Source organism: Ammospiza nelsoni, chromosome 13, assembly GCF_027579445.1.
Source record: "Ammospiza nelsoni isolate bAmmNel1 chromosome 13, bAmmNel1.pri, whole genome shotgun sequence".
Classification (NCBI taxonomy): domain Eukaryota; kingdom Metazoa; phylum Chordata; class Aves; order Passeriformes; family Passerellidae; genus Ammospiza; species Ammospiza nelsoni.
In genome coordinates, this window is record NC_080645.1 from 3,289,445 (window position 1) to 3,300,843 (window position 11,399).

Sequence of the window (11,399 nt, forward strand, 5' to 3'; positions counted from 1 at the left end):
TGTGGGAAAAGAAAGCAGGTATGCAGAGGACTGACATTCTCAGCATTGAAAATCCATTCTATTTCTGTAGTATTTTCCTTTAGCTGTACAAAAAACTCCTCGTGTTCCATTTGATGAATGTCAGGGATGTAGAAAGTGGTACCTGGAAAGGTGACTTACTCAAGGTCCATAAATGGTGCTCAGTGGATTGATACACACTTCTGTGGTTCTGTTAGTGATAAGTAAAAACAGTATTTTTCACAGATCTGGCATTTAAAAAACAAAAATCAAACAAAAATCCTTCTAACTGAATACTTTTCCACTAGAAAGAACTTTTCTTCATAGAACTTGCCAGGTTGAGCTGTGGTGTAGAAATCTGCATTTTAAGCTTTAGTGTTGTACAAAAAGCTGTAAACCAGAACACTTTTTCATTTCCAGGGTTTCCTAGGACTGTACATTTCTCATTTGAAACAAAACACATTACTTTCTTGATAAATACTTTTAGAGTCTGAAAATGATGTCTCTCTTCAGATGCAAAACTGCTGATTAAGAATTTATAAAACTGAAATTTATGGCTTTTTATGTTGAGGACCTAACTAGTCCCAACAATGTATTTTGTAGTATTTAGTCATCACTAAGAACCTGATGAAGGAATGTTGCAATAAGAACTAATAGAAGGAATGTTGGTAACTCAAATCTTTTGGAGTAAAAAACTATCTGATAAAAACCTGTTCACCTGATGTTTTCAGTGAGGTAAAAATTAACATAAGCTTCTATTTTGAATATTATCAGCACTTTAAAATTTAATGCTGTCCACAGGTAAAAAAGCCTGGATGTCCTTCAGAATCCATCTAGACTCTATTCTTAGATCTGAGGAACTGTCTGGCTTCCAGCCTCATCTTAAATAGACATAAAGGTATTTCAGAGGGAGAACAGGCACCACTGGGGATGTTTTGTTCCTGGATAGCTCTCAGATAGCCCTTGCTTAGTAAAGAAGGTAGAGAAACAAAGTTTTCTTCACTGTCTATTTAATTTGCATTCAGCAAAACATTGTGGAGGTCTTTTCTGGATGTGCCAAATGAGAACTAGGAAACATATCTTCCAAATGCAATAATTGAATGTAGGGAGGTGTCAGGTGAAAGATTTCTGCTTTGTGAGCTGTGCAGGATTGCTGCATGTTCTTCAGTCTTCACTCCATCTCCAGCTGAGACTGGCAGGCCAGCAGCTCAGTACTTCCCACTGCAATTACTGTGCTTTTAGTCTAGACATTTTCCATAAATCCAGTCAGATTGCCAAGTTTTTTTCTCAGAGAAGAAAAAAAAAGTCAAAAGAAAGAGAAGCTGTGGAAATTCAGTTAGTGACTCATTATCAGCAGTCTTTTGAATACAGCAATTGCTTGCTCTGATCAGTGGAGCATTTGAAACACTTTTGGATTGAGGCTTTTGCTGTGTCTGCTCAAGAGTGTGCTTATTTCTTATTGGATACTTGGGACACAAAAAGCATGTTGAGAATGGAAGAATTTTTAAATTACTGCTTTGTTTTTGTAAATATAATTCTTATTTTGAGATATTTTGTAGTCAGAATCCAAATGTTTTCAGAATTGTCTCATCCTTATAGGAAGGAGGCAGTTTTGGTGCTCTTGTGTTCCAGTATGATCCGAGCAGGCTCACAGCATAGCTGGAAACCATGTTGCACTCTGGTATCAACTACAGTAACTGTTCTGTTGTTTTTCACGTGTGTGGATAAATGTCCAGTGTCCATTTCATCAGTGTCTGGATATTGGACCTTTCAGCATAGACACCATCATAGTACAAACACAATTTCCCTGATGGAATGCAAGGGGCAGGTGTACTTCCATGTGATAACTATTATCCACCGTGGATGCTGTGTAACTCATCTTTGTAAAACTTTGTAAAACTTTCTTCACTGCTCCATGCAGAGCCATCCACTGCTGGCTGCCATTTGTCAGCAGGGAGCAAATTACTGTGGTGTGGGGTATGATCAGACCTGAAGCACTGGAAGTGTCAGCAATGGATTTGTTGGTTTCTTTCCCTCAGTTGGCTCTGATCCAGAGTTTGCTCGCTATGTGGCTGGGGTGAACCAGGCTATGCAACAGAAGAGGCAAGCGCAGCACGTCCGGCGCCCGAGCACCGCGCGCAACTGGCCCCTTCCTGATGATCCCCACAAAACCTGGCCCTTCCCTGACTACTTCACAGAGGGGTAAGAGACTGCACAGGCTGCATGCTTTTATTGTGGGACTTGATTTTGCACCCAGACGTGGCAGAATGTGGGAATACTGGGGGTTTTTCAGTTGCTGCAGCATCTGTGAAAGCTGCACTTCACTGTTCAGAGTGAGCAATGTGACCCTGCCTGCTCTGCTGATCCAAGGCACTGACGTGCTTGATGTCATCCTTAGAGTGGCATGGATACTGACTGGGACTCCCACAGAGGAAATAAGGAATCTATAGCACAGATGTATTCAGGAGAGTTTTCTTTGAGTGTTTTAAAAACAGCTTTAAGACCTAGTTTTGATGAGAAGTGATGCTGTCAAAGTTGCAGAGCGGATAATTATTAATTTCCCAATTACACTGTGGGCCCTCAAGCAGCCATCAACAGAGTGTGTTAAAGCTCTACACTACAAAAGTATAAGAACTTTATGACTCCCTCCCAATAACAGGCTAACCTATATTTAAATAGGAGAATTAATGCTAGAATGAGTAACCAGGGTCCTCCCTCTACGACGCAAGCTTACATCCATACATTATTAACAAATCATCAATATACACAAATCAAACAAGCAGAATATTAAGTATCTTAATCTGACAGAGGAGCATCCATTAAGAAAGATTAAAACCTGTAAAACAAAAATAAGGAATCTATAGCACAGATGTATTCAGGAGAGTTTTCTCTGAGTACTTTGAAAACATCTTTAAGACCTAGTTTTGATGAAAAGTGATGCTGTCAAAGTCGTGGTGCCTGATTGAAATCAGTTTTCCAGATTTTAGCCACTTAATCCTGCTACTAAAAGGCAGGTACCTCACAGCAGGTACATTTGTAGTTTTTAATATCTTCCAACTCATAACTATTTACTACACAAGAAGTGTTTCAAGATTCTGTCCATTTGTCTATAATGTAAGAGCAGTGAGTATCTGGTGTAAAACCAGTATGGATATGTGTTCTAGCTCAGTTTTGCAGTGAAAAAGTCAAGTACTTAGTGATTCCAAACCCAAGCATCACTTGTTTCTCCTTCCTGAACAGGAGAGGTGCTTCTAATTGATATAATTATTGTAGTTATATGTATATAAAGAGGCTGTAACACCTAGAGCAGTTAATGTGACCACTCAGAACTAGTGGAAGTACCTGTATTACTGGCACATTTTACCAGTTGCTGAAATGTTGTGCTCTGAGGTATCACCTGTGACAAAGATTCAGCACAACTGTGGCACACAGTCTGGACAGGCACAGTAAATACAAGGACTAATCCAACTTTCTGTCTTGCAGTGATGTGACAAACAGCTGGTCTGGTACTCAAGGAGACTCTGCCAGCTCAAGCGATGAGACCTCCTCAGCTAACGGAGACAGTTTGTTCTCCATGTTCTCAGGGCCAGACCTCGTTGCTGCTGTAAAGCAGAGGAGGTGAGCAAACTGAACAGCAATGGACCACTTTGTAAGATTCCTTTTGTTTATATGTAATTTCATTTGAGTAGCAAAGGAAATTCCTGGAAATGAGACAAGTCTCCACAAAGATGAGTTTGTGTGCTACATGGTGATGTGAGCTGTATTAGCAGCTTTCTCCTTGTACAAACCAGCACTGTGCAAACAGCCAGCCCTTACTGAGGCCACTATGGCATGAGAGGGCCCTCCTGCATGAGAGTTCTCCTTTGGATACCATTTCCTGGGGCTTTATGAGATCCTCACTGGTTCTGTGGAGTGCCTGGCTGCAGCTGGGCCGTACCTTTGGGTGGGTTTGGGTGCCTTGGCTGCAGCCCTGGCACTGGGGAGAAGCTGCTGCTGACCTGGTGTGCTCCTCTCACCTCAGTGCTGCTGTTCTGGGAGTGGGAAATCCACCCCTGCTTAGTTCTCTGTGTCTCACAGCAGGAAGAGGAGGCCAAATTGCCTTTGTAAATAATTTCAGTAATGGAAAAACCAAGCCAGGATTTTCAGCTGTGAACAGGCCACTTCTATCAGTAGTGTGAATTACAGCAATTCTGCTTTTCTAAAGGGCTGGAGGCTCGGTGTCTTTGGAACCTGATCTGTGATTGCACAGCAGAGGGTAGTCAGAACAATAGTAACAAAAGGAACAAGATGAAGCATGAATACCGACCCAATTCCAACCTGGAATTGTTCTCTCAAACTATTTTTCAGTCTTCTCTAAAAATGAAATAAGTGGCCAAATATTTGTTTACAGTCACAGAGTCATTTGGAGTCAATACATAGATACAAGATTGTCTGTCTGCTTTTTGGTGAATGAAAAAAAGTCAGTGCCAGTTTCTCACAGATTCTACCTGGATAGCTATTTTTGTATGCATTACCAGAAATGGATAAGATTAGCTACTTTCTGAATCTTTACACTTAGCCAAGACTTCATAGGGAGGGAACAAAAACTGAGCTTCAATGAATGCTAAATTGAAATTAATGGGAAAGAGCCATCTATAAACAGTCACAGAAAAAGTAGTAATTACTTGTTTTTTACAAAAAAGCAGGAGGGAAGGAAAACAAACACATAAGGGTGATTTATGTCACCAGTAGATAGCTGGAGACTGATCATGGAGCAAGAAGGAAAGCCTGTGGTTTATGTAGTGCTCTAAAGGGCAGAAGAAAGTGCCCAAAGAGGGTGCTTCACTGCCCAAAACCTCAGCTGAAGTCACAGTACTGCTGTCTCCTGTTACCTGTAGGAAGAGCAGTGTTCTGTAGATCAGGCCTGACAACAGACCAGAGCTAAAGCTGGGCACTAAGAGGAGGCAGAAGGGCTGAGTGAGCTAAAGGTGACCTGCAAAGGGTTGCTGACCTATGGGAGCCTGATTGGAGCATGCTGATTGGGGTTTTTACAAAAAGGATGAAATAAAAGATTCTGCTTTAATCTAAACCCACTCCCTTAATTGCTCCTCCTAAAAAAAACCCAACCAATCAAACAAAAAGGACCAAAAAATCCAAGCAAAAACATCTTCCAGAATGCACATATAGTCAGGGACCTCTATTTGATAACTAGGTATTAGGTCACAAATTTAAACTGAAGGTAGAACATTTTTCTTCAGTAAAATTAACTGTGCTTCAGCAGATGTTTCACTTCCTCAACTGGTGTTTTGCCTTACCTGTAAGGTTATTTCAGAAAAGATACTTTAAAAAACCCAAAAGAAACCTAGCCATAAGAGCAAGTAACAGAAGTAAAAACACAATTTCTGGCAGTTTTCTTTAAAAGCTTCCTTTCACCTCTACAGAAATTTTGAATCTGTAGCTCGAAGAACTACTGCGTTGTCATGTCCCTGACAGTTTCTGTATTGTTGCTTTTACCTGTACTGAATGAAAAGTACATGAAACCAGGTGTTTCTGAAAACAGTGCTGTAGGCTGATCTGTGCCAGTGGCAGATTAATGAGGGTGACTCATTTAAACCAACAAGTCAGTGTCTGTCTCTTCCTGCAGAAAACACAGCAGTGGTGAGCAGGAGCCCAGCACGCTGCCATCGCCTCCCCTGCTCTCTGCAGCAGATGACCGCAGTCAGGTGAGCTCAGCGGGGCTTGGCTCAGTCCCTTCCTCTGCTGGCACCTGGGGTGGGTGTGCATGAGGCAGTCGGCTGGGAAAGCATCTGCATCTCCAGATTGCTTACTTCACTGAAAACCTAAACCACCTGCACTCAAGTAGCACGAGGTGCTTTTGTCAGCCACCAAGCTTAATTTATTAAAATTGGAAGTCATTTACGTAAATGGTTTTTAACGGGCAGACTTTTAAGAATTGAGAGTGCTATATGTAGGCATCAGTTTGGGTTTGTCACAGACATCTTTTATGAAAAATCCTTTTTTAAGGATTTTTCCTCCTGAGAAGCTGAGAGGCCTCAGGAACAAAATGTAAACAATGATTATCTGCTGCTGTGGAATGCAACAGGTGCATCTGTGATTGGGCTCATGTGGTTGTTTCTAATTAATGGCCAATCACAGTCAGCTGGCTCGGACTATCTGTCCATGCCACAAGCTTTTGTTATCATTCCTTCTTTTCTATTCTTAGCCAGCCTTCTGATGAAATCCTTTCTTCTATTCTTTTAGTATAGTTTTAATATAATATATATATATCATAAAATAATAAATCAGCCTTCTGAAACATGGAGTCAGATCCTCATCTCTTCCCTCATCCTCAGACCCCTGCAAACATAAACTAATCTTGTGACAATATCTCAAGGAGGTGATAAGGTGACGTTAAGTATTGTCTAAAAAAGCAGCGTCCTGTTGTTAAACCAAAGCACCCTAACTGATTTTGCTTTCTCAGGATAACAAGACCAAAACGTGGCCCCCCAAGGCGCCGTGGCAGCACACGTGCTCTGTGCCCAGCACGCTGCCCAGCCAGAGCACGTCACTGTACCCCATGAGCAGCCCCGTGGGCCAGTGGAGTGACACCATGCAGATGCTGCAGTCGCCCATGTGGGCCACCGAGTGCGGCCCCGCCGGGCTCTCCTCCAGCTTCGCCTACGCCCAGCAGCAGCAGCAGTCCCAGCAGGCCTCCCAGCACAAACAGATCAACAAGGGCTTTAAATCCTTCCCAGTGAAGCATGAGCGCAGACCATCTTACCTGCACCAGTACTGACTGCTGCTCCTACTGCACAATGCGGCACAGGGCCAAATGGAAATCACGTTACTTTGATTCACAGTGCTGTGTTGGCTCTATCCTGTTTCTCTCTCCATGTGGGATTGAGGGGGTTTGGGTGAGATAGACAAACTCTCGGATACTGAGTTACAGTGCTGAGCAAATATGGCCAATATGTTTGGTGTACATGAAACAGCCCAAAACTGTGATGTAGAAATGCTTTTAAAAATGTGTAATTGCCTTTACTTTCAAGACATTTTTTTTTTCTAAAAAGAACTGCTGAAGGACTACCATACAAGAAACACTGTATTTTATAGCTATTTTTCATATAGATTTATAGTTAAAACATCTTACTGAAACACATTGAATATGTTGAAGCAAATATATAGTGGTCACTTTGCTCAACACTGTGTTTAAATTTATAAAGGACAAGCTGTAGAACCTTTGTATTCTCCATTACAGCCTGTGGGCAGCTTTTTTACAATGAAGTGCAACAGCAGCTTTTCCTGTGCTACACAAGCGAGTTCATTTGGGAACTGCTGCAGAAACAGTCACAAAACTGAGTTTTGTGGTAGTTTCCTTCCTTTAGGTGAAGATCAGCAGAACCACTCAGGCTTGTGTTGTCAACATGACCTGAGCTGCTTGACATGGATGGCACCTCTGTGGACAGAGGGACCCTGGTTCCAGATGTGTGTGGACAGAGGGACCCTGGTTCCAGATGTGTGTGGACAGAGGGACCCTGGTTCCAGATGTGTGTGGACACTGGGACCCTGGTTCTCACACACCTCTGTGGACAGAGGGACCCTGGTTCTCACACACCTCTGTGGACAGAGGGACCCTGGTTCCAGATGTGTGTGGACAGAGGGACCCTGGTTCTCACACACCTGTGTGGACAGAGGGACCCTGGTTCTCACACCTGTGTGGACACTGGGACCCTGGTTCTCACACAGACCCTGCCCTCTGGCTGCATTTGGCCAAAGGCACTCTCCACAAGGTGCTCCTGCAGTGTGTGAAAGCAAAGCCTAAGAGACTACTTGCATTTATTTAAAGTCTTATTTCAGATGCTACAGTTGATTAAAAATTGTGAGCTGGCTCAGAAGATAGTAAAACTGAAATGTGGGGTAGCAGTTAGTTAAAAGAACATTATTTTTTTTAAAAGGATAAAGTAATTATTTGCAGTCAATATGTGCCATTAAGTGAACCTGTGGAATTAGGAATAATCTTCCAACCAAAGTGGATGGGGGCGAGTGACTGGTGCTTACAAATTCAAGAACAATGGTAAATATGTATACCTATCCCACTGTATATGAATTGAGATTACAGAAGATTCTTTATATAGTTAGAGCTTATTTAAATTTTCATATTTCATCTTTGAAAGAGTCTAAAAACCACAATATTTTCTGGTATAAGAGTTTTGACAGTATTAATCTTATTTTTGTATTTTTCTTAAGTCATATCATTCTAATATGTTAACTACTAGTAAAATGGGTTATTAGTTCTAACTACATAATTTTTCAATGAAGACAAAGCACATTTTTTGGTTTTGGTTTTACAAACTAAGTACATCTATATCTGAAGATACCAAAAAATAAATACATTATATATATATATATATATAAATAAAAAGTATACACAACACTAAAACTATTAAACATTTGGGTATTTAAAACCCATCCACCTTTTTTGTTTGTATGGTGACGGGCTCTATTTGCAGGCCCAGATTGTTACCTTTTGTGCTGTTTGAGGATGCCAATGTTGCCTGTATTTATGATATTGTCACCATGTTTTCTGAAACTTCATACTTACCATGTTTACAAAGATTTGTTTGCTGTACATAGACTTTTTACAGTAATGTGCTTTGCACAATCAGTGTGGCTTCTGTCTGTAAATTGTTAATGGTCTGTACTACTATGATTTTGAAAACCTTCCACTGAAAATGTTAGTGGTTATTTAACTTCATGAATGGTTTCGAGTTTCCTAAATCTTGTTGTTTAGATCTAATATTAAATCCCAAATTTGGTTGTACTTACTTGGTTATTCATACTGACCAAAATGGAAGTTAATGAAAACAACTTAATTTTGAACTTTTTTTCTAACAAGTGCCAAAATGATTGCTATAGTTTTTGCAGTTTATTCATAATTACAAATGCTGGCAAGTTTCTGGACCTACATAAGTGAATTGTGAACACAAAGAAAGTTTGTCTGCATTTTGACCACGTGGGTGCTACTCTGTCCTTTGCTTCCGATTGTTCTGAACACTGGTAATTTTAAGAATTGTTGCACTTGGCAAATGAGTCTTGCCCTTAAACTTCACTTACACTGCCAAGTGCAAGGGTTTGGTGCTTAGTTAACTTACCCTTATTGCAGTGCTTCTTGTGAATAGCTAACGCTTCTGAACTGGAACTGTACAGTTTGTATTTTAAAGCTTCTGTAAAAGTAAACTATTTGCTTTATTAAAGATATACATTTAATAGGTCATACCTGTTTAAAATATGCACCTTGCTGAAAATGAGCAGCACCTTAAACTGTAACTTCGGTTTGTAAAGATCTTATTACATTAACATGGGATTATTTAACAGTTTGAAAATTGTCAACTGCCTACTTACTGACTCTATCATATAAAAATGAACTTTATGCACAGTCCAATCTTTAAAGGTGCTTTCTCAGGTGATGTCACAGAAGAATGTAGTACAGACAATGCCTCAGCAGGATCTTTGAACCAGTAGTGCAGGTAAACATTGCCAAAATCACAATATTTGAATTTTTAGAGTCAGTAAGTCTGATGGTAGTAAGCCAGAAGTAAACTCTGTCCCCTCTGCTGTGACCAAGGCTGTTCAGTCAGCGTGTGTTAACTGTGGCACTGGAATGCTTATGCAGGGTGTGCAAAGCTGCTTTCCCTTACTGGAGAGGAGCATACATGCAGCTGGCCAGCAGTGCTGACAGTATTAAGGAAGCACATGAGCCCATTCTGACTGTGCAAGAATTGACTTGTTTACAGAGCATATCAAGCAAGAGAAAAAGCCTTAATAAACTTGGGCAAAAGCTTCTAAAATAATAGCTTGGTTTCTCCCTTACACATAATGCTGAGTGGTGTGGCAATCCCACCAGTCCTAGGAAAGTTAACATTTTTGTTTGACTAAATCACGGAGCAGCTCTTTTGTTAATGTATTATATTAATTCAGAATATACTACAATTTACAAAGAACATATTTAGTTTATTTAGCACAATTGTTCTGATACAGGATACAAGAGTCTACTGCGTTTATATATGGAACACATGCCCATCTTTGTCATGTTGAAGGCAGGAGTCACCTAAGGTAACATTTTCCTTGTTATTATAGAACCTTACTCATGAAATGGGCTCTGCTTCCCATAGTGCTGTCTTGACAACCAGGCTATTCCCAGAAGTACACTGAATTGAGTTTTTCAGAGGAAAAGGGAATGTGATAACTATCATTCTTAAGCTGTGTTAGTTACAGTAACAGGGGAAAAGCTGGCCTAATACTACACTGAAAACTACATTCACATTTTAAACACACAAATACAGATCACTTTTTACCTGCTTTTTTCAAACCCACAACTTGTTTTTCAAAGCAGGACTCTAAACTATTTCTACAGCCTCTGAAAGCAGCACTGCTCATATCCAGGTATTGCTGTCAGTCAACAGGCTTCTGCGTCCTGGGCGGGGTGGCATCAGCAATTGTCGCTAAATAAATGAGGTTCCTGTGCAGGATATGCTGGTACCTGTGAGAGGAGGAAACGCAGGGTCTGGAAGACGTTCTTTTCTAGACAACTACCCGTACTCGCTCTCGTGTACTCTGATCAGTATTTGCAGTTAGGGAAAAAGAAAGCAAACTAGAATAGTAAATCAGGGGGAAATTAGTGTTCCTCTCATTCTGAAGGCCGGTATAAGGCACTGAGCTGCACTCGGTAGCCGAGCATGTGCTACCGCCCAGCTTGGATGGGAAGGAGGGCACGGAGCTCGCAGCCTGACAGCCGCAGACCGCAGCGGAGCAGGAGCTCAGAGCTGCCCGCCGGGCTGGCCGGAGCAGCCGCAGCGCTCCCCGCAGGTGCCGGAGCGGCAGAGCCGCCGGCTGGGTGCGCACACACGGGCACGGAGGGCAGAGCGGGCCCAGGAGCACTGAGCAAACACCCTGAGCAAGGCGGCAGTGTACATCTGTGCTTCATACGCGTCTGAAAACGATTCTGGGGAAATCCCTTCGTAAGGCCACAGCTTCCTGGTGGCGGCAGGAAAGCTCCAGGAGCTCCAGCCGCGTTTGGCTCCCCCTGCCCGCCCGTCGGTCACTCACTGTACGCAGTCGGTGGCGCGGCCCTTGTTCTGGTACTCCACGATGCACCGGATCAGCTGGTCGTTCTCCTCCAGCAGCTGCGGCACAGACACCGTCACCGCCCGCCCCAGCTCTGCCCCAAGCGGGCCGGCAGGGCTCGGTCCCGGCCCAGCCCCGGCCCCGTCCCAGCCCCGTGTGGCTCACCCGCTGCAGCGTGTCCTGGTTCACCTCGGCCGCCCCGCGCAGCCGCTCGGGCACGAACGCCACGGACATGGCGGCTGCGGCTGAGGGGCTGCGGCCCCGCCCCTTGGCCGCGCACGCGCCGCCGGAAGCGCCCC

The 11,399-nt window shown here is 42.7% G+C and overlaps 2 protein-coding genes across 5 annotated transcripts in view; one reads left to right on the plus strand and one right to left on the minus strand.

Moving 5' to 3' along the window:
* Positions 1 to 7,512, plus strand: part of GARRE1 (granule associated Rac and RHOG effector 1) — a 58,977-nt gene extending 51,465 nt beyond the window's left edge. For 2 of the 4 annotated variants that reach the window (XM_059481643.1, XM_059481642.1), the window contains exons 11-14: positions 2,037 to 2,199; positions 3,481 to 3,615; positions 5,621 to 5,699; positions 6,458 to 7,512. In XM_059481643.1, coding sequence (XP_059337626.1) covers positions 2,037 to 2,199; positions 3,481 to 3,615; positions 5,621 to 5,699; positions 6,458 to 6,772 — 692 coding nt within the window. In that variant the 3' untranslated portion in view covers positions 6,773 to 7,512. Of the gene's footprint in view, positions 1 to 2,036; positions 2,200 to 3,480; positions 3,616 to 5,601; positions 5,700 to 6,457 lie in introns of all 4 variants that reach the window. The other 2 variants (XR_009419355.1, XM_059481644.1) reach the window with 2 other exon arrangements.
* A 2,454-nt stretch (positions 7,513 to 9,966) lies between these two features.
* Positions 9,967 to 11,394, minus strand: SS18L2 (SS18 like 2). Its single transcript, XM_059481264.1, has 3 exons — positions 11,266 to 11,394; positions 11,083 to 11,159; positions 9,967 to 10,516 (listed from the first exon to the last, which is right to left on the minus strand). Exons 1-3 carry the CDS (start codon positions 11,332 to 11,334, stop codon positions 10,429 to 10,431), a joined length of 234 nt encoding a protein of 77 aa, XP_059337247.1. The 5' UTR covers positions 11,335 to 11,394; the 3' UTR covers positions 9,967 to 10,428.
* Between the last annotated feature and the right edge of the window lie 5 nt (positions 11,395 to 11,399).